At 42.2% G+C, this 27,953-nt stretch overlaps 1 protein-coding gene across 1 annotated transcript; it reads right to left on the minus strand.

Moving 5' to 3' along the window:
• Positions 1 to 5: 5 nt before the first annotated feature.
• LOC117539815 (glutamate receptor ionotropic, kainate 5-like) lies at positions 6 to 26,030 on the minus strand. Its single transcript, XM_034206149.1, has 9 exons — positions 25,983 to 26,030; positions 17,716 to 17,860; positions 14,754 to 14,851; positions 14,242 to 14,407; positions 9,045 to 9,223; positions 5,086 to 5,136; positions 2,383 to 2,541; positions 1,874 to 2,026; positions 6 to 36 (listed from the first exon to the last, which is right to left on the minus strand). The coding sequence occupies exons 1-9, from the start codon at positions 26,028 to 26,030 to the stop codon at positions 13 to 15; spliced, it is 1,023 nt and encodes a 340-aa protein (XP_034062040.1). The 3' UTR covers positions 6 to 12.
• Between the last annotated feature and the right edge of the window lie 1,923 nt (positions 26,031 to 27,953).

Here is a 27,953-nt window from a genome sequence, read left to right on the forward strand (position 1 = left end):
GACAACAGGTAGTCAATGAGACGAGTGCACAGACGACTGGTGACGGGAGATGACAAACAGTAACAAGAGACAGAGGTTACATGCAAAGTGAGATGACACAGAATGAAGCTGTACTGAAGTGAATAATGATAAAGGCAATAAAGAGATAATTAATCCACCACAGCTCTGATTGGGGATAATGGTTTGCGTGATTTTTCAAGTAAAAATGTCAAAATATTTGCTAGTTCGTTGATGTATTTCTCTGATTTATATCACTGTCATATAAACATATTGGTGTTTTTTGCTGCTGCTGATGATAAGGAAATGATTACCCTCATTACCAACTAATCTGCCTTTTAATTTACAGAAATCAATCAATTGGCTTTTCTATTAACCTGTTTTCCAGGTCTCAGGCTCGAAAATGACATGCCCAGAACAAATGACTATAACTTCACTTCTAAAAAGGGGTAAATGACTAATATTTTTTCTCAAAGCAATGATAAACCTGTGAGTTGGATGTAGAAAAGAATCAATATCCTTTTTTTTATTTTAAAGTAAATTCAGATTGAACATAGTAAAAAAAATTTAAATTATAGTGTCCGTCCAAAAAAAAACATTACTTATAGTGAAAACCACCCTTGAATGATGGGATAGTAGAATAAAAGCTTTAGGAATCCAAACAATAACATATAATAAGTACCCTGTATCAAGATTGATGCAAAACAAGTGACATTTTACTTTTTTAGAGAGATTTACAAAAAAAAAAACTTCTGGGGTCATTTGGGTGCATTTTCCATATCTCTGGCCCCCCTCGTTCGATTTTGATGATTGACACCTCTTTGTAACCGTTAGAGCCAATAGAATCGAGGGGAAGTTCCTCAAATCCATCTAAACATTACCCATTGGGGAATGAGTGCTGCACAGCCAGAATACCCCGGAACCGGAAGCTGTGATACACTCTGGTGGCTTTCATTAGCAACTAATATGAAATCTCCGTTTTTTACATAAAAATTGAATGATGGATTATCAGGAATCATTTAAAAGTGACAGACACATTAGATTAACCTATGGATTAACCTTCAGCCGCGTTTTTTATCGTTTTAATAATGCCATTGAACACGACCTTTTTTTCAGAATAACAGCTAAGGTGAGACGATCTCCCGTGAATGCTCCGTAAAGCTACGTGTTGTGATGTCTGTGTTTGCTTCCCCTGTCGCGAGTTCTGATCGCTCAGTGATGATACTGATACCTATAGAATCTGTGGAATCTCAGCTTTAATCAGATATCTTGTATGTGCAGTTACGATAAGTAATAAGGGTATTTTTACCTTGAGTTCTGTGCTAATGCATTATCATTTTTTCGCTCAGGGCTCATTTAGACGCTTCTTGTGAGACTTGTGCTTTGTTTCGGTAGAAATGGTTAATATCTTCAGTTAGCTGAGTTTCTTCCCGTTAAATGGGTACGACGAAAAAAATACCCGCAGGAACCGGATTAGGGTCCTCTCGGGCTTAACAGGTTAAATGTATAAAAATGTCGTTAAAAATCACAATTCTTTTGGACTCCAAGGTTTTTCGAAAGTTTTGCTTTAACCAATATCGTTTACTATCACATACCATTTTAGAATCTAGAACCAGCTGATTTGGCTTTTTTGTTTGAAAAATGACTCAAAATTAATAAATTATCAAAATATTTGCAATTACATTTTGAAAGACGTGAAAAGATCAAAAGGTATTTTCACTATTTTCTAACAATGTGGACATCTAAAAACCAATGTAATTGCATTGAACTAAGACGTACTACATGTGCTCCTTTCTTACCCATGTTTCTCATGATGTAATTGTGTGCATGCGTGTGAATTTGTAATTTGTGATTTTACAACACATCGAGCGATTACCATGCGCAGGTAGTTCATCAGACTGGTCCCGTGTTGCCAGATCTGAGGCGAGGAGCAGCTGAGCGGCTTCACTCCGATTTCCTGACTGCGGTTCAATTCCCTCACGGCCCCCACCACCACATGCACCGCATCAAACATCAGCGCTGACGAGAGCTGTGGAAGAGGAAACAAGAGAGTTACGAAGGGTGAGAAAGGCAAAATGGGGGAGGGATGGAAACCCAGCGAAGAGAGACGTGAGTCAAGAGATGTGCGGGTTCAGATGATTGAATGTTTAACAGGGAAGGAGAGAGAGAGGGGAGAGATGTGAGGCAAACCAGCTGGGAGGAAACACAGATGGATACATCAATACCCATTAAGTACAAGCAAAAGACTAGCTGCATCTCTTTAACTGCTCCATGAATCAGTGTGAGGAATAAGGTAGCTTAATATTTGATGTGGCGCACAAACAAAGCTTTGAAAATGACTCCTAAATGTGCACATGCATGAGTGCAGAGCGCCGTGAGACTCACCGCCGGCCCGGGGTACGTCAGGTCACATCCCTCCCTCCACGAGAGATTCAAGCTCCGGATGAACTCCAAGTAGAAGGGATGGGTGGTGTTAAACATGGAGAAACCCACGATGTTGGACTGCTCATCCACTATGTCATCCAGTCTCAGGAGCGGGAAGTCCTGGGTACACGAGGAATCAGAATCCCTTTATAATAATAAATGTATTTTGTAAGCGCTTTTACGGGTGCTCAAAGTTGCTTTACAGAGGTAGTGAAAAGGAAAAGGATTATACATCACATTAAAATCAAGCAATAAAACAACAATCTTTATGTAACTTTTAATCTTTTTTTAGCATATGTTTATTATATTATAACTTAGTACTTTTTTAACGCATGTAAGATATGCAACACTAAGCTGTCTGTGGCTCTTTCCTGCTGTAACGCTGCAAATGTCCCCTCTGTGGGACTAATAAAGGTATTCTGATTCTGATTCTGAACAATCACACATTAAAAGTTAGTTTGAAGAGGTGAGTTTTTTGTACGTTTCTTTTGAAGGTGTTACGGTGAGTGAAGCAAGCAGGACCCAAATGCAGATAACGCTGAAAAAAGCCTTTATTTCAAGGATAAAATAAAAATAACTTGGACAAAACAGAACTCTCACCAGTGAACTCATTCACAAACAAAAGACGAACCAACACTGAACACAGCAAGAGACAAGACTAAATACAGGGAGGGGTAATCACGAGACGAGAAACAGCCGGGCAGGGGAGGAGAAACACAAGGGCAACAGGTGAACACAATCAGACAACTAGACACACCAGGGAAACTAACGACAGGGGGAAAACACAGGGAGAGGGACCAGACAATAAACCAGGAGGAAAACATGACAGGGAGAACAGCAAAACACCCAAACCTAGACATACGTGACATAACACACTAATCCTGACAGAAGGTGGTGAGGTCAGTGCAGTCTCTGATGGGTTGTGGGAGTGAGTCCCAAAGCAGGGAAATGTACAGTGTGACAGCAAGAGAGATATAGCAGATAAAAGGCAAGGAATAGCTAACGTAATTATAGAAAAAAAAGCACACATTATAAATATATATTTTTTAATAAAGAGAAATAAGTACTCATCCATGGCTAAACAATCCGGAGCAGCATTTAAATCGGTAAGTGAACATATTAACGTTTGATATACTATAGGATGTGTTTTGCACATGAAAATTATCATAGTTATTGGTTATTACTCGTCTATTATTATTATTATTACTATTAGAATCAGAATCAGGTTTATTACCGGGTAGGTTTACACGTACGAGGAATTTGACTTGATTTCACGGTGCATACATAAAAGTAAAACAAAAATGTAAAAACACAGATAGAGAACTATTTCAGGAAAACTATAATAACATTAAAAAATATAGTAAAATATTGCAGTATTTAAACAGAAATAGAATGGAGTAAAACATTGAATAAAATGTGGCAGTAATACAAAAAAACAGATATTATGTACATTAATATAATGATGATGATATTGCTTATTACTCTTCTGGGTGTTTGCAGAGAGAGACAGAACATTCAGGTGAGTGACAATGTTGACAGTGTATCAGAATCTGAGTGCAGAAGAAACCCACTGTGCGAAGAAAAGTGAGATGAATAAAGAAACAGAGGCAACAGGGGGTGACAACATTTAATCTCTGATGGAGAGAGAGAGAGAAAAACAAAAACATACAGACAGAGAGGAAAATGGGAAAACAGAGATACGGGGGGGAGAGATGTTGATGGAAATGACTCCAGTAGTTCTTCACAGAAATATACACACAAGACGTGGCTTCTAAAGCACATCAGGTGGAGATCACGCACGGCATAAAGTGACACATTAATTCAATATGGTGGGAGGGGAGGGGAGCATATCAAAGAGGCAGATGAAAAACACCAGAAGCGCAGAGAAGGTAGAAGAAGAAGAAGAAAGGGCGCATCACATCTGTCATCACCTTCACCGGCTCAGACCCCTTTTTCTTTGCTATCCTCCTCTGCACTTCCACATCTTTTTACAGGGTGTTCCTTTCTCAGATCTCTCCCTTTCCTTCCCTCCACCGAAGCTTCATGTCCTCTCTCTGTCACCTCTCCCTTTATCTCACACTATGCTCAGCGTTGCCCACTGTCAGCTTTGAAATCAGCTGTGGTCTAGAGAGAATTATGAGTGAGGTAACAAACGTACAGCACAATATTCGTATTAAAGGTATCGAAGATCTTTTATACTTGCAAGTATGACGTCTCACCAGAGAGCATGTACTGTTCTGAGTGAAACAGGCTCTCCTTTATAGGAGGACGTCAAAGCTTAGTTACATTACAAACAACATTTGGTTAGGCCAGCTGAGACCCCCTGGCACTGTGTGCAAAACTCACACCCTACACAGAGCAAAAGGGATACAGATAACACCTTATCCTAACTTCCTTCCCCTCATCCTATCTCCTAATGGATGTCATAAAACCCCCTAGTCCAAACACATCTGTTCTACACACACATTGAAAAGGTCCCTTCCCACGCTATGACTTAATCAGAGGAACAATGTTAATACATTTGATCTCACAATTTCCGTAACACCACCCATAAGGGGACAGAGGAGGAGGAGGAGGAGGAGGAGGAGGAGGAGGAGGAGGAGGAGGAGGGGATAACGAAAGGAAGGAGAAATTCAAAGAGAGGTAGAATTGGGAAGCTCTTACCATTGTGGTGAGGATGTACTTGTAAAATGCAGTCGTCATCCCCTCTGACGCCTGTGAACCAAAGACAGAAAACATTGAAGATGAGGGAAGATTGATGAAGGGAGAGATGGCAAAGAGTTATTGAAGCAATGGAGACAGTTTGGGGGAAAGTAGGAGGGAATGTTGGGAGGAGATGGAGCATACGTTAATCACAGTTTTACATCATCAGGCTAACACTCGGACATTTCGCCGAGGGCGGGCAGCCGCTCCGATGTGCCCGGTGAAAACATTCCATACACATTCAAACTGTGACTCACTGCGCTGGCTACCGGCACTACAGGCCCTACTATGAATCAGAACGAGCCGGGGTCATCAGCGCCGTGTCCCAGCCAAAGATGTTCTTTCGTCATGTATTTTCTTAAGAGCGCAAGTGATTGCAGCTGGCAGACATACATATTTGTTCCCAATGCAGCCCTGGAGGGCAGGGAAGGTAAAAACATGCAGCCTTTGAGAGAGTTGTGTGTATACAGATGATAAGCTCTGCATGAACATGAATTTCCCGAATAGGTAGGAAAATGCAAATCCCTGAGCTTAAAGGTCCCCTATTATACTCTTTTTCATCAATATATTATAGGTCTCTGAAGTGTTTGGCTCCAATCACCAAACAGATCATTGCAGCATTACCCATAATCCCCTCTGTTTCAGCCCTGTTTCCAAAGTGCTGATTCTCTGTCTGTTACTTGAGATGAAAATAAGGAGCCCCTCCCCACGCCCCTGAGAGAGATTTGGTTACAAAGACACAATGGTGCTCTAGGAGGAGATTCAGGTGATAAGGGGGGGGGGGGGGGGTTACCTTGGTTGCTGATTGGCTAATGGTTACACAAGCCAAAACATCGTTATGACATCACAAAGTGGCCAAAATCTGATCAGCTCGTTTTCAGACAGGTTTTTATAGAAATGGATCAGGACAAAAAGAGAGAATCTTTGTTCCTGAAACTTTCAGAGTCTCTTTCCACAGAGGGGACACATGTTGATGAAAGAGGACATGAAGAAGAGGGGACACATGTTGATGTAGAAGAGACATGAAGAAGAGGGGACACATGTTGATGTAGAAGAGACATGAAGAAGAGGGGACACATGTTGATGTAGAAGACATGAAGAAGAGGGGACACATCTTGATGTGGAAGAGACATGAAGAAGAGGAGACACATGGTGATGAAGAAGAGACATGAAGAAGAGGGACACATGTTGATGTAGAAGAGACATAAAAAGAGGGGACACATGTTGATGTAGAAGAGACATGAAGAAGAGGAGACACATGGTGATGAAGAAGAGACATGAAGAAGAGGGGACACATGTTGATGTAGAAGAGACATGAAGAAGAGGGGACACATGTTGATGTAGAAGAGACATGGAGAAGAGGGGACACATGCTGATGAAGAAGAGACATGAAGAAGAGGGGACATATGTTGATGTAGAAGAGACATGAAGAAGAGGGGACACATGTTGATGTAGAAGAGACATGAAGAAGAGGGGACACATGTTGATGTAGAAGAGACATGAAGAAGGGGGACACATGTTGATGTAGAAGAGACATGAAGAAGAGGGGACACATGTTGATGTAGAAGAGACATGAAGAAGAGGGGACACATGTTGATGTAGAAGAGACATGAAGAAGAGGGGACACATGTTGGTGTAGAAGAGACATGAAGAAGAGGGGACACATGTTGATGTAGAAGAGACATGAAGAAGAGGGGACACATGTTGATGTAGAAGAGACATGAAGAAGAGGGGACACATGTTGATGTAGAAGAGACATGAAGAAGAGGGGACACATGTTGATGTAGAAGAGACATGAAGAAGAGGGGACACATGTTGATGAAGAAGAGACATGAAGAAGAGGGGACACATGTTGATGTAGAAGAGACATGAAGAAGAGGGGACCATGTTGATGAAGAAGAGACATGAAGAAGAGGGGACACATGTTGATGAAGAAGAGATATGAAGAAGAGGGGACACATGTGATGAAGAAGAGACATGAAGAAGAGGGGACACATGTTGATGTAGAAGAGACATGAAGAAGAGGGGACACATGTTGATGAAGAAGAGACATGAAGAAGAGGGGACACATGTTGATGAAGAAGAGACATGAAGAAGAGGGGACACATGTTGATGAAGAAGAGACATGAAGAAGAGGGGACACATGTTGATGTAGAAGAGACATGAAGAAGAGGGGACACATGTTGATGAAGAAGAGACATGAAGAAGAGGGGACACATGTTGATGAAGAAGAGACATGAAGAAGAGGGGACACATGTTGATGAAGAAGAGACATGAAGAAGAGGGGACACATGTTGATGAAGAAGAGACATGAAGAGAGGGGACACATGTTGATGAAGAAGAGACATGAAGAAGAGGGGACACATGTTGATGAAGAAGAGACATGAAGAAGAGGGGACACATGTTGATGAAGAAGAGACATGAAGAAGAGGGGACATGTTGATGTAGAAGAGACATGAAGAAGAGGGGACACATGTTGATGAAGAAGACATGAAGAAGAGGGGACACATGTTGATGTAGAAGAGACATGAAGAAGAGGGGACACATGTTGATGTAGAAGAGACATGAAGAAGAGGGGACACATGTTGATGTAGAAGAGACATGAAGAAGAGGGGACACATGTTGATGTAGAAGAGACATGAAGAAGAGGGGACACATGTGATGAAGAAGAGACATGAAGAAGAGGGGACACATGTTGATGTAGAAGAGACATGAAGAAGAGGGGACACATGTTGATGAAGAAGAGACATGAAGAAGGGGGGACACATGTTGATGTAGAAGAGACATGAAGAAGAGGGGACACATGTTGATGAAGAAGAGACATGAAGAAGAGAGGACACATGTTGATGTAGAAGAGACATAAAGAAGAGGGGACACATGTTGATGAAGAAGAGACATGAAGAAGAGGGGACACATGTTGATGTAGAAGAGACATGAAGAAGAGGGGACACATGTTGATGAAGAAGAGACATGAAGAAGAGGGGACACATGTTGATGAAGAAGAGACATGAAGAAGAGGGGACACATGTTGATGAAGAAGAGACATGAAGAAGAGGGGACACATGTTGATGAAGAAGAGACATGAAGAAGAGGGGACACATGTTGATGTAGAAGAGACATGAAGAAGAGGGGACACATGTTGATGAAGAAGAGACATGAAGAAGGGGGGACACATGTTGATGAAGAAGAGACATGAAGAAGAGGGGACACATGTTGATGTAGAAGAGACATGAAGAAGAGGGACACATGTTGATGAAGAAGAGACATGAAGAAGAGAGGACACATGTTGATGTAGAAGAGACATGAAGAAGAGGGGACACATGTTGATGTAGAAGAGACATGAAGAAGAGGGGACACATGTTGATGTAGAAGAGACATGAAGAAGAGGGGACACATGTTGATGAAGAAGAGACATGAAGAAGAGGGGACACATGTTGATGAAAGAGACATGAAGAAGAGGGGACACATGTTGATGTAGAAGAGCATGAAGAAGAGGGGACACATGTTGATGAAGAAGAGACATGAAGAAGAGGGGACACATGTTGATGAAGAAGAGACATGAAGAAGAGGGGACACATGTTGATGAAGAAGAGACATGAAGAAGAGGGGACACATGTTGATGAAGAAGAGACATGAAGAAGAGGGGACACATGTTGATGAAGAAGACATGAAGAAGAGGGGACACATGTTGATGAGAAGAGACATGAAGAAGAGGGGACACATGTTGATGTAGAAGAGACATGAAGAAGAGGGGACACATGTTGATGTAGAAGAGACATGAAGAAGAGGGGACACATGTTGATGAAGAAGAGACCTGAACAAGTGGATTTTGCATAATAGGAGACCTTTAACTGTGTGTGTACTGTTTACAAATGCATACCCTGCACGTATGTAGAAGGTACTGATGTTTGAGGACTGACCTTCTTGAGGATGAGATAGGAGACGGAAGCGTTTGCATCAATGATGATGGTGGCCACTTTGTCGTCACGGATCTCCTTCAGCAGCGGCGTAGGGTCCAGGTTGTCATCCAGCATCCTGATTGACAGCGTCTCCCGGGAGATGAGGAAGCGGCGGACCAGTTCCTCCAATCTCAGCAGGCCTGAGGCAAAGCCAAAGCACCGGTGAGCTGCATATCAATGTCTGTATCAGTAGACACAACTCATATTTCCAAAATGTAAGCTTTGCAGGACCGGAGAGAATCTTGATTTATTCCCAGCTGGTCATATATGTGTCATTTTGCAAAGCATGATGGATGGTTTGTCTAAATCCCCAGGAAATGAAACATCATTTAATACAGACACTAGCGTATGTCTGCATTCGCTGTTTCTCTCAGACAGACTTACCATCTATTATGACCTCCACCAAGGTGCTTCTGGATTCAGTGGGTTTGCATAGCGGGTTATCTTAAAATACACTTGAAAGATTTTGTAGAAGAGTGAAGCAACGGGAAGGTAAACAACTGATGAGTTTGTGCTGTGGAGAAAGCGCCACAATGTAACCATTTATAAAGCACTACACATTTAGGAAGGCTGTGGCTCAGTGGATAGTGTGATGGACTTCGAATCAGGGGTGTAGCGAGTTCGAGTCCAACTGCAGTCAGCATGTCGTTGTGTCCCTGAGACACTTCACCCCAAAGTGCTCCTGTGGGGATTGTCCACAGTACAGAATGTATGTATGTTTGGATAAAAGCGTCTAACAAATGACACGTAATGTAATTTAGCTTTAAACTGCTCAAATGTTCCTTTGCAGCTAAATCAATCTTTCAGAAAACATCCATTTACACCAAGACAGATTTCCACCATCTTGGCTTGTTCTCATCCCTCCTCCCACTGACACACTGACAAAGACAAAGCTACAGATGAGCAGAACAATAACAGAATATGCAAGGGAGGAAAGAAGCTAATCAACAATCCCGAATGAAGACACTAAAATTAAATACTTTTAAATACAAATTAAGTGAATTCAATCAAAGGATTCAATTAGTTTCAAAACATAAAGTCATTGTCCTGTGAGGAAAAGTCTCATGTACTGAAGATAAGGAAAACTAAACAGTAGGGTAAACAAATAATACATTAAAAAAATTAAATAAATGTATGTCTCTTAAATGCTAACTGTTTGAACTGTTGGAGCGTATTAAGATTATTTTATGGTCACATTTATTTTACAGGAAACTGACGCATCAAACCCGAGGATCCTCACATGTTTTTCCTCTTTAAAGTCAATTATCCCAGTTTTGTCCAATCTAGTTAACCAAGTTTGATCCGTAAATATTTGGACAAGCTTTCAAATATTTACATCTCCCCTCCTTGTTCTGAGAAATGAAAATACTATGCTTTTGATAATTTATGTGTGGATATTGTAAAGGAATATTTTAGTCTTGTTAAAGTATATAGAGTTTAGTGACTTGTCCTCGGGAATCTGTTTAATGGTTAAAGTGTATTCCTGCCTGTAATGTGATCCATAGCTTCTCAGGAAGACACAGGTCAAGAGGTCATCTGATGTCTTGTCGGGGAGAAGCTTGGCTCATGTGGGTTTGCAATACAACGAGTCTTTGTCTCGACATCTGGCATGCATTAAAGGAAAACCTGCGTGTTTTAGGGCCCTCCTCTTCTTCATGATAGATGTGTTCTTGGCGCTTTTGTCTTCAGAGTTGGCTGGTATCTTACATGAGAACTGTATTATACTGTGATCTCTCCGGCCGTCTGTCTCTCAATAAATATCAGTGTATTGACAGGCGAATCCAGTTTCCCTCATTTGATGATTGGCTCAACATTGCTGCAAAGAAGTTTTACTTCACAGATATGGTTTTCAAAATCAAAAGTTATTTACTACTGAATATTTTTTGGTAGAGTTACGGTTTTGCTTTGTATTTTTAAGGTTAGGAACCATAAACCAAGGCTCACACGTTTCCTTTTTCCTGTCAGAAAATGTACATTTGATTTTTTCTTTTTCTAATAAAATGTAGTATTATTTAACGTGAATAAATGAGTGGAAACAACCTAACTTTCTTAACAAAATGCCGCTTGCTTTGAAGTTCATTCAATGTAATCTGTGGCATCAAGTTTTCACATCACATTAGTGTAAATTGCATTCGTTTTACTGTCTCCGAATTATAAACAACTTCTAGGTTTTACATAAGCATTTAAAAGCATTGTGCAACAGGACGATAAGCTCATGACATTAAAGCTTGTATGGCACCAAACCAACATGACAAAATAAAACTATAACTCAGTGCTTATGAGTCTGACTCACCTGAAATTAATCTCTTTACAAAGCCCTAATATCCCAGAGAGGATTTTTAGGTATCCTCCAAAATTTATGTGAGCCATCAAACAATCAGTATGACACATTTTAAACATTGTCTATTAATAGAATAATAAATCAGGAGAGTTGTGCAGACTTGGCAGAGGTATGCGATCTTTGAGTGCTTTGTAATTCACTTTGTGTCTTCTATCCCATCCATCAATGATGCTCTTCAGTTCTTTTGAGTGATGTATGTACTATCAGAAATGTTGTTCAAAAAGCTTCAAATAAAATATAAAACTAAAACTGGAGATTTCTTTATGGATTCTGCGAACATCTGGCGAGCAGATGGACGGAAACAGAAGCAGAACTGCAGGAGCAGAAAGACCGAAAATACAGCACTTGAGACTATTCTCACACTTGAAGCGATTTGAGTAGTACCAAGTCAAGACTCACTTGACATTGGGTGTGGAATGAGCCTTTACCAGGAAGTCAGCCCTGGTGCTTCCTAATTGTAATTCCATAATAAGGCACCCCTAGCTATGTAAATAAGTGGAGGGGCAGGCATCTGGGGGACGGAGGGGAAGGGGAGAAGGAGGGGAGGAGAGGTGGTGCACAGAGCCCTTCAGCAGGAGAAAGCCTCTGTAAGCAGTGGGGTAATCACTGAACCAGGCCAAAACTTTAATTAGTTTGGAGAAGGAGGGGAAAAATCAATGCACTTTACAGCTTCCTCTCCACCCCTCCTTCCTTCACATATTCTCCCTCTCACACATAAGCCCTAACTTCTCTATCTCTCTGTTCCCTGCCCTGTGCTCCAGTTACCTCTCTGTCTTTATCCATCTCGCCTTTTTACGCCACCATCGTCTCCTCCTCCTGGCACTTCGCGTCGCCGTCCGTAACCTCATTCATCTCATGAAAACTGCATAATGGAATTAGGTTCAGATAACGCATTGTGACCCAGGAATAGCGAGAGTACGATATGTATAAAAATGACCTAAAATCTCCTCTCTTCTAACTTAATATCTATTCTACACACACGGCTGAAAGGGAGGGATATGTGATTAAAGCAATTAACATGTTGTTGCAAAAGTGACCAATTTCTAATTACGTTACTTAATTATAGAGCGCGCATTGGTGGGTGTCAATGAAATGCAGGACTTTACACATTTCTCGCCTCACTGACAAAAAAGAGAGAATGTCTGCTTCACTTGAACACTGCGCTCAACACAGGGGTAAACACGATGAATAAAACAAGTGGACTGGTTGTAAACATTGTCTGATGTTGAGCACAGAGCCGTACACACACCCATGCAAATACCCCCAAACCCCTCACACACACGTACGGGCAAACAGTACACTCAGGGGCAACACACACACACACACACACACACACACACACACCACACACACACACACACACAGGCGCCAGTACAGACAAAGTAAAAGCATGAAAAACATCAAACACACACACATACCGCACCACACACACCCACACATTCGTTCACAGTGTGGAACAAGTCTGTTGAGTGGCAGTTAGCACCTATTCTGCAGCCATGGCAACCAGCTCCATGGCGATAGATAGCGGCCAAGTGGGTCAGAGTCTGTGAGTGTGATAACCTTGTAAAGATCACCTTCAAGCCAAATATATTACACACTCACATCCCTCCGTCTCTGCACCGGTGAAAGCTGCATCTTCTGACCCCGGACGCTACAACTATGCATCATGTAACTATGATGCTATCTGTTGCTTCTAAACGTTTAACTGATGATCAAACCTGAGAAAAAGACGTCTGAAGCCATTTCAGTTCAATAAAATGACAAGTCACAACCACATTTTGGTTTGTCAAAATCGACCCTTTTCTCACTGTAGTGACAGGTGTTCACAGACTTCAATGGCCCCACTAATTCTTTATGTAATTGCCCTTCACTCTTGCAAGGTTTTCCTCGGCTTGTGCGAGACGCTAACAGCTGCACAACAGCTCAGTTTCACTCACACACATAATGTCAGATGACTATTCAGTGGAAGAAATTAGTATTTTTCACCTCCTACTGACCTACTGCATACATTATTTTCGAGCTTTGTTTAAATACTACAGCCACCGTCGGACCAAGCCCTTTCATTCCCTCTACTCTCGCTGGGGCAGTGCATAATAAATCAATAACGCACTCTTTCAAAATGAAAATGAAGAGGGCTAGTGACTAAGCCCCAAATCCCCAGTGATGTTAAAGCTCTCTGAGTGTCTGGCAAGTTAAATCAAATGTCCCCTAAGTTCTTCCAATACTAGAAAGCATTTCAAACACGAATATTTATTAAATTGCTTTGGCCGAAAAACCTGCTGAGGTGAATAAGAGACAGTGTGCAAGAGCATTGAAAAAAATAAGAAGAGCAGCAGCAGGAGCCGTGTTGTGATCTCGGACCACAGACAGAACTTCATGACCAGACTGTCAAAATGAGTGTCCCACCATGCAAAACAGTCATATCCGCCCAAACAGTGTGAATGTGCCAACACTCCCACAGAGGCATTTGCACGCACACACGTTAAAAACCACACAGATATATAGTCGGTATAGCTGGAACACAATTGATGCACTTACACCCACCTAAACAACAAACACAGCTATGCAGTCGCACATAAAGTACTGTGCAACACTCTCTCTGGCCTTCTAGTCAGAGCTGAGCATGACACCTGACATTTCTCTGTGTTTTGTCGTTGTAAATTGTTGTCTTTTCTATTTCTTTGTCTTATGTTATTGTAGTGTGCTTTTATTACATGTACAGCACTTTGGCTCGATGAAAAATCGTTTTTAAATGTGCTTTATAAATAAAACTTGATTAGATTTGATAACAATAGAAGGGGAACTACGTGTACTCACACTCAGCCTTGGCACACACCAGGCTGGCTGATGGGTAACTGAACGAGCGTAAGATGGATCCTATGGCCAGACTCAGGTCCTCGTTGCTAGGGTACAGCGTGACAGAGGCGAATCGCAGGTACGGCAAGCGGGGAGTTTCCTCCGGACCGATCTTTACATGAGGGATCTGGAAGAGAGGAGAGAGGAACATTAAGGAAGGCAAATGTGTCGTGATTAACTCCCCTTCTAACACTCGAGCAGGAAAAAACTGTGAATAAGAACCATCCATTAGTGAAGGCTACAGAGGGAGAAAAATAAAGGATAGATAGATGGAAGAGGCACCTTAAAGATAAAAGGCTACGGGGAGAAAGCAGTTGGTTAATTATATGAGAAGAAATGCAAGGAAAACTAATCTTTAGAGACATTCATCATGACGTGTGTGTGTGGTAGGAGGGGTAGGTGTCAGAAAGGAAGAATAACTAGTTGTCTGTATGTTTACATGAAATCTGTGTGTGTTAATCCTCCACACTCACCTCCTTCTCTCCACATATATGACTGACAGTAGAGCCGGAGGCGGGGCTGGAGGCGGGACCTATCACAGAGACGACGCCTTTGGGTAGAATCTGACACACTGAAAGGGAAGAAGGGGGGAAATACACATTGAATATGCAGACACATTCCCCTCTGCTACAGTTGGATGGCAGCTTGCAGTTGGCATACAGTAACACAGCTGCAGTCAGGGGAGAAGAGGGGACATTCAAAATGCAGCAAAAAACTCAGAAGTTGCATTAGTATTTCACTTTAAGCACTGCTTCTATTGTAGCAGCACGATCTGTCTCATTATAATCAGATTCATGTTGAGATGAATGCTCCGGGGACGACAGCAGGGCAGGCCAGGGTTGCCTGCTGCGATTATTCACTTGTTAAGACAGTTGTTTTATTGATTTGAATGATTTTGAATCATTAATTTTGAATGTTATTATATCTCTGGCATTAGAACAATCGTAACGGACTGATGGTCGCCTTCGAATAACAAATGCCGGTTTGCATAATTATTTGCACGAAGACATCGATGTGGGGGAGGCGGGGGAAACGATTTTACACTTTTGTTTATTACAACAAGTACTTTGCTCAGGAGAGGCTCAATCTAACAATCTCTATTGATGCAGTTCAAGCATACATTTCACTCTCCAAAACCTCCATGACAACAAGTATCCACTATGTCCATATTCCCATCTTAATGGGAAGAAATTATCTTTTTGTTTAATACATCTTATCAACGTAAAAAAATATATTCTTCCTGATTTTTTTAGGAGGTTGCCATGCCATCTATTCCCTTACTCTGATTTTAAAAATTATTTATTTCATTGTCAATATTGTGATGTTTGAATGGCTTTTGTGTTGACCTCAAGAAGATTAGTGATATTTGCGGAAGTACACTCTGTAGGGGGATCTTAAGTAAAAGTAAAAATCCTTTATTTTCTGGTTATGAACTTTCAATTTAGCTTATAAAAGTTCTGAATGACTCTCATAGTCTCACAGTTAATACCCTAATCACCCAATAAGCACAACCCTCTGAAATAAATGTATTAAAAGGCAAGGCTCGGTACTCTCTCTTCTTTGAAATCCTGACAAAGATCAGCTAAGGTCAAAAACTTGATGCTTTTTAAATCGTCTCCATTATGCTGAACATATACATTAATGATTACAAGTTAGTTACAGGACAGTTGTGGTCATCATCTGTCTTACACTTGACTAATTTAGCAGTCTCTGTAACTGATCAATACGCTTATTCACTTTCCTGCCAGGAGTCAGAGGAGAAGACTCATGTCTCAAGACTGTACGATAAATATGAAGCTAAACTAAGCTAACCGGCTGCAGACTGTAGTTAGTCAGTCGTATGAAGCCTTCAGAGTGGTCTCATCTAACTCTCAGCAAGAAAGCAATAAGCATATTTTGCTACCATTGACCAGTCTTCCTAAAAAAGGATACATTCATAATTTACCATAAAGCTAATATTAAATAAATGGTAATGTAGCTGATGCTTTAAAGCTGACATTTTGTAGACATGCCGAGGAGCGCTAAGGGGCTGGACAGCTTGCTCAAGGACACTTCGACATGTTTACTGCAGGGGGTGGGATCGAACCCTCTGATTGGTGGAAGCTTATTTACCCCCTGCGAAACAGTCTAACTTGTTTTGCACAGTATCTTTTAGTCTAATGAGTTTTTATTACTGTTTTTTTGTCTACCCACCTAAAAAAAAACAGCTTTCAGAGATCCAGAAGAAATGAGTCTGCGGAGTTAACTGCGTTATTCTTATAGTAATAAAGCTCTTTTTATTGCTGGTATATTTGGTTGGTATTTTAATTCATCCCAATTAGTCGTCCTCAGTCGCTGCCAGTGCCTCTGTGTGTGTGCGGCGCCCACACTGTGTGAATGTGCATTTGTGTCTGAAGATAGGGATGTGTGTGCATGCATGTGTAAATGTGCATGATTGTGTGTGTGTGTAAAATGTGTGTGAAAATGTGCATGATTGGGTGTGTATGTGTGTGTGTGTGTGCCTCAGACAGCCGTAGCTGTAAGATGATGAGCTCTCTGATCCAGAGGCCAAAATAAGCCGAAAGCAAACAAGCCTGTCAAAGTCTCCTGCCCATCGGTCAAGGGCACACACACACACACACACACACACACACACACACACCACACACACACACACACACACACACACACCACACACAACTCAAGCATGCACAGATGTACACACCCCATCTTCAGCACACAGACATGTTGCCAGTAGCTCGTGGCAGGGTCGGGAGCAGGAGCCTGTTGTCAGCTCAGTGGCTGGATTCAGCAGCACTTCTTCAGTCTTTACACTCTCCAAATATTCTGTTTTAAATCTGTGTATCATACAAGTGTCATGGAGCGGCCCTTTGTGCTGCTGCTGCTTTCTGCTGGTCTGTGCTGCTGATCTGTGTTAGTGTTTGATGATTTGTTGTTGCCGTGTCCTGCACAGTAGGCAGAGCCAGCTGTTACTGCAGGGCACTGGTCCACTGTTTTTAATGAGACAGGCTTACTGGCCCATTACTGGTCTCCAATGATGTGTAAACTAATCAGTGAACGCCCTTACTGGTTGCTAATCACACGAAAGTGGGGGTGTTTTAACTATCCGGACATCATTTGCTCATAAAAAAAGCAGCTTTTTTTCGGAAATGTAATTACCTTTTTTGAAAATATCATCAGCCTTTTTAAGTGGGATCAAAACTGCAGTAGACTGCTTTTCTACTCTTAGCCAGTCACTATAAATATTAAAAGTTCATATTAATAATAATAACTACTGGTATTTTTCGTGGTCACTTTCTGCCTGGGCTAATTATCCTGCTGGACTGTCATAGATTAAGCAGGACTTTATCAGTCAGTATCGCCCTGGATGTTTCCGCTCTACTGGTTTTCTTTGGCATGCGTCGGCGCCACTCACTGGTGTCAGTAGTGTCGTACTGGGAGTTTTTTGCAGTTCGTATATGTCCACCTCCACCCGGGCGCGGGCCGGACCCTCCATGGCGCTGTTGATGTTCTCTCGGGCCAGGGACAGCGCCAGCCGCTCCCCCGCCCCACACACAGACTGGTCATCCAGGATCGCCGGCTAGAGGCGAGAGAAGAAGGAGAGGAGTGTGAAGTCTTTCATCGGTCGCTCTGCCAGAAAGCATATAAGTGTATTTCCCAAAATCTCATACTACCAGTTCAGTGTGTGTAGTTGTTATTTAGTTGCTACAAAGTTCAAGTCCTTTAGTATATGATGTGTTTGGATAATTTCGGCAGGCCAATGTGTTATTTGGTCAGACAAAGATATTGACTTCTTACACAAAATTATATATTTCGAAGTGTGAAGGTCTTTTCATCTGTCTCTCCGCCAGAAAGCAAAGAAGTGTATTTCCCAAAATGTCCTGCTACCACTTCAGTGCACTAATGTACATTTCCCAAAGATATTGAAGTGACTGTTATTTGTATATTTGATTGTTGTGCTTTTATTGATGTCTTACGATACGATAATACTTTATTGATCAGATCAAGTCTGATTTGACTTGCATCACAGCAGCTCCATGTGTAACATCAACGTAGACAAATATCAAGACACAATACATGAAAAACAAACAACAAACATTTAACATCACAATCACTGAGAGAAAAAAATGTCAATGACCCTTTATAGCGTGCATTTGATCTGGGATTCAGCTCTGTATTTACTGTGAGGATACAGTCTGACTTTTTTGAATCGTGGGACCCTGTATCTCCGATTAGATGCTAGCAGTTCATATTCGCTGTTCAGAACTGGTTTGGGTCAGAGATGATGTTGCTGGACAGCCTTATTAGGTTGTAAGCTCAAGTCCTTTAGTCTATGATGTGTTTAGATCATTTTGGCAGGACAATGTGTTATTTTGGTCAGACTCAAATCTTTACTTCTTATAGAAAATGTAATATTTCGAAGTAAGGGGTGTTGCCCTGAACTGGCATTGACTGTAGCCATAATATGTAAAAATAAAAAATGTATATGATGTTAAAATGACACATATATTAACATTGTTTAATACCCAAGTGCTTCTTGAATCATTTTATTTTACAAATATTTTTGTACATTTTTCTACAGTTATGGGTACAGACTCTCTATCCATTTTCCTACATTATATTTTTTGTATAATTCATCCACTGACAAACTGTGTATTTCTCAAAACGAACAAAGAGGTAGACTCATTTTTAGGATTGAAAATGATTCCTCTTTTTTTCCCTATAGACATGTGGAAATATAGTTGTTGAAAATGATTGAAGCCACAATTACTGCAAAGTGAAAATCTGATATCAGGCAACCCTATTTTTCGAATACTCTTACATCTGTATGAGGAAACCAATTGAAATGTATAAAATCACATATGAGTGTTGTTGCAAGGCAAGGCAAGTTTATTTATATAGCACTTTTCAACACAAGGCAATTCAAAGTGCTTTACAAAAAACGAAAGACATTAAGAAAATGGCATTTAAAATCAGTCATTAAAAAGAAAAGCTAAAAAAAACATTAAAAGAAAAAATACATGGATAAAAGTTACAGTGCAGTTTAAGATGTAAATAGTTTAATTAAAAGCAGCGGCAAAAAGAAAAGTCTTCAGCCTGGATTTGAAAGTAGTCAGAGTTGCAGCGGACCTGCAGGTTTCTGGGAGTTTGTTCCAGATATTTGGAGCATAATAACTGAACGCTGCTTCTCCATGTTTAGTTCTGACTCTGGGGACAGAAAGCTGACCAGTCCCTGAAGACCTGAGAGATCTGGATGGTTCATAATTTAGCAGGAGGTCAGAAATGTATTTTGGGCCTAAACCATTCAGTGCTTTATAAACCAGCAGCAGTATTTTGAAATCTATTCTTGACACACAGGAAGCCAGTGTAAAGACTTCAGAACAGGAGTGATGTGATCCACTTTCTTAGTGTTAGTGAGGACTCGAGCAGCGGCGTTCTGAATCAGCTGCAGCTTTCTAATAGATTTTTTAGTGAGACCTGTGAAGACACCATTGCAGTAGTCGAGTCTACTGAAGATAAAGCATGGACAAGTTTTTACAAATCCTGCTGTGCATTAGTCTTTTATCCTAGATATATTCTTTAGGTGATAGTAGGCTGATTTAGTAACTGTTTTAATGTGACTGTTGAAACTCAGGTCAGAGTCCATGACTACACCTAGATTTCTGGCTCTATCTGTTGTTTTGAACATTGCAGACTGAAGCTCAGCGAAGGTATCAGACTGCTACTCATGATGGAGCCTTTTTTGGAGAAAATCTACTTTTATTCTCACACCTGCATATAATACATTTCTGACCTACTGCTAAATTATGAACCATCCAGATCTCTCAGGTCTTCAGGACTGGTCAGCTTTCTGTCCCAGAGTCAGAACTAAACACGGAGAAGCAGCGTTCAGTTATTATGCTCCAATATCTGGAACAAACTCCCAGAAACCTGCAGGTCCGCTGCAACTCTGACTACTTTTAAATCCAGGCTGAAGACTTTTCTTTTTGTCGCTGCTTTTAATTGAACTATTCACATCTTAAACTGCACTGTAACTTTTATCACTGTAACTTTTATTCATGTATTCTTTCTTTTAATGTTTATTTTATTATCTTTGCTTTTTAATGACTGATTTTAAATGCCATTTTCTTAATGTCTTTAATTTTTTGTAAAGCACTTGAATTGCCTTGTGTTGAAAGGTGCTATATAAATAAACTTGCCTTGCCTTGCCTAGTAGATGAAAAAGTAGTTATTCTAATAAGATTGTATCATGGATCACTTGCATGGTGAAATATCTAATTCCGTATAACGAGATTGGACACCAGAAAGTATATTATTACTGCACTTTTGGCCTTTGAGAGTCATTTTATTCTTGATGTTCTGACCAAAGTGGCAAAACTCACTTTGAGTCACCTAAAGAGCCCAAAACCAACCAGGAAAAGTATGTTGAGAATTTTTTTTCATGTAGTGAGGATGGAGGGACGGCTACCCCATGCGGACGGAGGAGAGCACAGGGTCTGACCGAGGGAGCGTGGCGGCATGGTGACTAGCAGGAGGAAGAGGAAGTGTATTGACAGCAGCAGTGCTGGCAGAGCCGGCATCTTCTACTGCTCCTCATGGAGAACGGTCTGCTGGATGCCTGTACCACCACCTGCAGGAAGGGAGGACACAACACACACGTTAGTGGACACATCAACATTCTCCTGGCATAAAAATGTTTTCCCTTCTTCTAATTCTGCGGCTTATCTTTAGTTTGCACTGTCACATTTCAATGGCGTGGGAGCACCTAATGTGACAACACATACAATAGCCTATGAAGATGTTCTCACACCACAGAGGCAGCCCAGTCCCATGCACATCGCCTGTCTAATAATAAAATGCTAAACGCACATCTCTATTCATGTCTCTGGTGGAGAAACTGCCTTTAGAAGTGACAGGACTCAGCATGAAGGGATCTCCAGGGGGTTTAAAGACGACTTTACAAGCTGGCACACACATCGAGGCACTCAAACACTTCCACACTTCCACACATACAAACAAGGGCATACACAAGTATATACCAGATAGAGTAATAGATCCAACACAAAGACACAAGTAGGACCGTGTTCTATTCAACCACACACGCCTGAGCCCACGACGCATATCGTTGACTTTTTTACGATACCAGTGTTTCCCCTATATACAAATAGCGGCGGCGCAGCGCCACTATTTGTATATAATCTCGCCTAAAATCTCGCCTAGGCAGCAAATTGGCTAGAACCGGGCCTGGTACTAGGCCTCAAGAGCCTTTCTTGTGCTGGCAGACACATAGAAACAAATTGGCGGGGCGCACTTTGCACACACTAAAAATTCCACGCGCTCCGCGCTCACATTATGCTGGGCCCACGTGCCTTAGCACCGCTGCTATGACTCCATCCTAGGGGAAACACTGGATACCGATACCACTGAACGATACCGATACTCGACCGATACATATCGTGATACTTTCATGTTGCATAAGGGAAACCTTGAAGTGCTTTATGATATAGTTAACATGTCAAATGAATATTACAATTAATTGTGGGACTTAGACCTTTTAGTACTGAACAAACAATGAAAAACACGTTTGACAACATGGGCTTGAAGACTGTAAATTCATGTACTCTGATTTTATGTGACAGTAGCAAATGTTTTGAGAGGTTGGATGTGTTGCCGCCTTTACCAGAAATAAACTTCTTGCAGTGGTTACAGACCCCACCATTCAGACTTGCAGTGGTTACAGACCCCACCATTCAGACTGGCAGTGGTTACAGACCCCACCATTCAGACTGGCAGTGGTTACAGACCCCACCATTCAGACTGGCAGTGGTTACAGACCCCACCATTCAGACTAGCAGTGGTTACAGACCCCACCATTCAGACTAGGCAGTGGTTACAGACCCCACCATTCAGACTGGCAGTGGTTACAGACCCCACCATTCAGACTAGCAGTGGTTACAGACCCCACCACAGACTTGCAGTGGTTACAGACCCCACCATTCAGACTGGCAGTGGTTACAGACCCCACCATTCAGACTGGCAGTGGTTACAGACCCCACCATTCAGACTGGCAGTGGTTACAGACCCCACCATTCAGACTGGCAGTGGTTACAGACCCCACCATTCAGACTGGCAGTGGTTACAGACCCCACCATTCAGACTGGCAGTGGTTACAGACCCCACCATTCAGACTGGCAGTGGTTACAGACCCCACCATTCAGACTAGCAGTGGTTACAGACCCCACCATTCAGACTGGCAGTGGTTACAGACCCCACCATTCAGACTGGCAGTGGTTACAGACCCCACCATTCAGACTTGCAGTGGTTACAGACCCCACCATTCAGACTGGCAGTGGTTACAGACCCCACCATTCAGACTGCAGTGGTTACAGACCCCACCATTCAGACTGGCAGTGGTTACAGACCCCACCATTCAGACTGGCAGTGGTTACAGACCCCACCATTCAGACTGGCAGTGGTTACAGACCCCACCATTCAGACTGGCAGTGGTTACAGACCCCACCATTCAGACTGGCAGTGGTTACAGACCCCACCATCAGACTGGCAGTGGTTACAGACCCCACCATTCAGACTGGCAGTGGTTACAGACCCCACCATTCAGACTGGCAGTGGTTACAGACCCCACCATTCAGACTTGCTGCCCACTTTAGATTTTCGTGCCGACACGAGCTAATGAAAAAACAAAAGCTAACCGAAAGGCTCAGACGTTCGGGAGGAAGGTGAAGGGCGTTGCTTGGAAATCAAGCCAATCACTGAAGCCGTTGCAAGATGCGCAATCTGATTGGCTGGCAGTTTGGGCGTGAGTTTAAGGATATTACGCCGGATCTGATTTTGGTACGGTATACCGTAGCCACTAGTAACCGGTATTTCGGTAATACCGGGAACCGGTATGCACCCCTAGCCCACGTTCATGTTTTTTTTCTATAACATAGCCCCGACCTCGACCTCCAAACAGACAAAAAAAAAAAAAAAAAGACACATAGAAAGCTCAGCTGAGCCTCAGTGGTGCTAAGCAGAGTGACAAGGCCTCGCTCTGACAGACGTGTTGACAAGGCAGTGTGAAAGGATAGAGAGATGAAGGGAGGGGTGAATACAGAGGAGAGGGGGACAGACAGGGAGGATGGGGGGGGGGGGCAGTTGACCTGGGAAAGCTGGTCAACCAGTCTAACTCTCGACACATTTGACAGACAGCTGAAAGAGTCAGTTCATGACCTTCAATTGACCCTTCAGCTGTAAACACAGACATGCTGGAGTGGTAGAAATCTGACCTCTGACCTTTAAAAGCACATGAGGGGATGAAAATGAGTCTTGTGTGTTTGTGCATACACTAGTCTGAACATCAAAGAGGCAGATAATACGCATTGTCGTCACTGTGCTGAACGTCCCTTCCACCTCTAATCTTTTTTGTCTTTATACCTTTTCACTTTGAGATCTTTTTTTTCTGGGCTCACCTCTCCAACACTTGTTTAGCTTTGATGTTTAAAGCACAAAAAAACCTGTAACCCTGTGCTTTGAATCCCTCATCACGTCTCATGAACCAACTGAACTTCCCGATTTTTCTTTCTTCGCTATCTGTGCAATTACTGACCTGACTTTCTTCCTGTGCCGTGTCAAAGGGTGGGCAAGGGGCTACACAAACATGTCTGTAATGCTAATAGCATGCGCCATACTGTGCAGATGGCTGTGTTGCTCTAATTATTGTAACCGCAGCTCAAAGTGAGCAGTGGCAGAACGTATGCAGGGCCATCTGTATGTGAGACACAGCATATAATAACTGGCACACAGTGGGAGTCATTTATTTCCTCTTTCTATTCATTAAATCATATACAGTATGTTCTAATAATGGTGGATAAAATGGTGAACACTCTTCTTATATATGTACTGTATAATGGTGTACATGTACAGCTTATTATTCTGACCACACAGTGAGAGCAAAACAGCTACTTCATTGTTCTGTTGCCACTGTGTGCTGTTTGCTCCCCACATCAGTGGTCGCTTTCTCAATGCACCCTTCCCCAAAGAGAGTGTGTGTGTGTGTGTGTGTGTGTGTGTGTGTGTGTGTGTGTGTGTGCGTGCGTGCATGCGTGCGTGCGTGCGTGCGTGCGTGCGTGTGGCTTCCAGACATGTGTTCATTTCAGCACATGTATGGGGATGAGTGTGTGTGATGGTGTATTGATCGGGCACAGCTGAGGTGGCGGGCCTTCAGGTGCAGTCGATCAACCTGCAGGGCACCTATCAGGGGAGCAGTGCATTTCACAGGAGCCACCTGATTGGCTATTACCAAGAGGCAGATTGCCATGATGACGAATAAGATCCTAACGGAGGATATGCCTTCATTAATGATGGGATGGAACCCGGTGCTATTTCATTGTTATTGAGAGCTATTGACAGCATTAGACAGAGAAGATTACAGCAACTATTCTCCAGGGAGAAGAAGAAGAAGAAGGGGGAAGGAGGGGAGAGACGGAAAGCTGTGATAAGAGTGAGGAGAATGAGAGAGAGAAAAAAGGAGCACTGGGAATGGGGCCGGGGGATGGGGGAATAAGAAAATGGAAAAGAGATTGGGAAAGAGATGTGGAGGAGGATGGAGATAGAGGGACGGGAGAGCAGGTGGGAGAGTAACAAATGACATTTACTTACGTTCTGTACTCAGGCATACCTACTATATTACAGAGATGAATATGTTTGCTTTCAACCACCACCATGTATTTCACAGCGACTAGTTATTCTGCAAACATAGGTAACTTACAACTTAGAAAATATGGTGCAATGGTTCCCAACAGTACATATTAAACTAAGATATGTGCTTTTTCCCTTTCCTGTAGTGTGTTAAATAGGTTTGTGTTCATTTGAAATTCATTCTCCTTGCCTGTTCTTTTATCTCTTATATTTCTTGTTGGGAAATTGTAATATTTTCTTCCCTTTGACATTTAAAACAAATGAAGTCAGCTTGTAAATTGTCTGGAAGTACATTAATTCATATTTAATTCCAATGTTATTTAGATCCTTTTACAAAGCCGGCAGCAAATGTTGCGTCCCATCTGTGCATGTTCTTATGTTTATACATCACTTTTCTTTGTTTATTTTATTATATGCACAAGTAAAAGAGCTTAAGATTAGTTCCATCTCACCAAACCACCACATTAAAATGCAGCTAATAGGCAGCAGTTATTCATCAGTAACCAATAATATGAAAAAATAAACTATATTGGCGATATGCCGCAATTTCATGTGCCCCATCATTAGTTCAGCAGCTAAACTGTGTTTATCACTCATCGCTAATGACACATTTTGTACTCAATCAACCGCTCTCTGATTCCCAAATTTGGATTGACTACCTCACTGACAAGAACAAATACTGTGTCGAGAAGTTATTTTCTGAAGCTCTACTGCTAAAGCTCCTAACTACTACGACTTTCACTCTACAATTTAATTTAAAGGTCCCATGTCATGGCCATTTCAACTGATCATATTTCCATTGTTGAGGTCTACTAGAATACATTTAAAATCGTGCAATTTTCCAAACTCACATTGGTTTTCTCACAGCATCTCTGTATAGTATGTGTATTCACTCTCTGTCCTAAACGGCTTGTTGGAGCTCCTGCCCCCCCTCTCCCTGTGAGCCCAGTGTGCTCTGATTGGTCGGGACGTTGCGAGGCTCGCTGCTCAGTGAGCTGGCTTACTGGTGTGGTTTCCGGGTCGTCGATACAGCGAGACAGCGCGAAACTCATCCTGAGCACACACAAACACTCACAGCCGAGGTAAAAACAATAAGTGTGGCTTGATATTGAGTAAGAAAAAAGGTTTATAGCGCTGTGAGAATGGGTCTGCGGAGAGCATTTCTCCGCCATCCCAACTCGTCTATTACAAGTGTTCAGGGAGCTCTATCAAGTCAATGGGACTCCCTGTTAGCTGAACATTTACGCTAAAGGTCCTGGTGTGTGAGGAGCTCCGCGGATTGGTCTATTTGTTTCTTCCGGGAACCGCATTACCTCACTTGGTTCCCGGAAGAAAACAAATGGAGAAAGAGAAATCTCCAACGAGGCCGTTCTGGGGCAGCATAGACAGGTATTTTCGGTGTTTAGAGTTTTACTCGCTACAGGGTGGTACTTTGAGGTTTGTGACTCTGCAGACCGTTCACATGCAGAAAAAACCTTCATAACACACAAGGGGACGGGTAATAACTAGAAAAGCATTACATGGGACCTTTAAGTGCTTTGTAACTACAGGAGATGATCCAAGACATACACCATTTGTTAGGTAATACATGTAAAAGGGTACTGGGTAAGCTTAGTGAGTATTTCTTTTTGTTGTGTGTGTGGTGTAAGCTCTGCAAAAAGAGAACAAAATCATTTAATCATTCAAAACACATCTTTTCAACTCTGTCCCCCCATAAGCCCCCCCCCCCTCTCAATCAACTTCCTCTTGACTGCCTTTTTATTTTTTACTTACTTGTTTGCCTGTCCTTGTTTGATACCCTCCCTCATACTGTAAAGCGTCTTTGAGTTGTGAAAAGCGCTATATAAATAAAATGCATTATTATTATTATTAACTTAAATTTCTCAACCGAAACTGTCTGCAGTAATAACAATCTATCGAATATGAATTAAGCAAAATCACTTATAGGACAGAAACAACATGTCTGCAGTAATCAAAAAGAGAACGACAAACAAAGGAAGCAAGGCAGCGCATGAAGCCTCTCGTTGAAGTCAAGTGATTGCACCTGAGCACTTCCTGTCTGGAAAGGACACGCCCTCCTCTCCAGACAGGAGTGCTTAAAAAATCATGTCCTTTGTGTTTTCCAAACCACTTTTCACAACCCGTGTGAAAAATGTATTGAATGAAGGAAAGATGTGAAGGAGAATTCATCAGCCCACCAGCCGACATAATTATGATGCACCAGGCGAATGGTGCTTTTGGGAATTGTTGGACGGCATTATCTCCTTTCCTTTCGTAAAGGATGGTCCAATGCATCCTAAAGGTAGAGGAGATAACAAAGAAAGCATTGAAGCCCCTTTCCTATCATCTAGAGAACAGCTTTTATCATGGCTGCACTTAGGTTCTTCCGGCTCATTTCACTCTGGGTGTTTCTCAATGTCGAGGACGCTTCCTTGGTAGGACAAGTCCCTCCGAGTCAGGTCCTTCAGAGGCGAGAATCCTTCCTAGCCTCTGAAAACGAAGAATGGTGGAACAGGCTAACAGGTGTGCGTCATATGAGAGGGCCCTTAAATGGAACGCGATTTCCGCAAAGCATTGTGGGGATTTTAAGACCGCGGAGGATACACATGTGCAGCCTCGAAATTTCCCGCAACGAAGGACGCTGGCCTCGGTAGAATTCCAAGAATCCTGGACATTGGAACAGTCCTTCGGCGGGACTCGATGATGTAGCATCCTTGAAATAGTGGCTCTGGGGCAGCCTTCCTCGACATTGAGAAACACCCTCTGTTAGGACCCTTCCTAAGCAATAAAGACTATTGGTCCTCCCTTCCTCAGGTGTGACCTCTTGTGACCTCTTGATGGGGACCACTAACACCTACAGTTTATAGTCATATGTACAGGGTGCATTGACCTATATGCACCATTTCATGAAATAAAAGTAACACCGCCCCCTACTAAATTCTCTTTCTTGCCATTCTACAAAAATATTTTTGTAC

The sequence above is a fragment of the Gymnodraco acuticeps genome, unplaced genomic scaffold, assembly GCF_902827175.1.
Source record: "Gymnodraco acuticeps unplaced genomic scaffold, fGymAcu1.1, whole genome shotgun sequence".
Classification (NCBI taxonomy): Eukaryota; Metazoa; Chordata; class Actinopteri; order Perciformes; family Bathydraconidae; genus Gymnodraco; species Gymnodraco acuticeps.

Coding starts and splice junctions, on each gene's coding strand:
- LOC117539815 (XM_034206149.1), bottom strand. CDS start 26,030: ATGAGTTTCGCGCTGTCTCGCTGTATCGACGACCCGGAAACCACACCA. Junction 14,852..17,715: donor CGAACTGCAAAAAACTCCCA/GTACGACACTAC, acceptor CTTCCCTTTCAG/TGTGTCAGATTCTACCCAAA. Junction 9,224..14,241: donor GGTGTGTGCCAAGGCTGAGT/GTGAGTACACGT, acceptor GCTTTGCCTCAG/GCCTGCTGAGATTGGAGGAA.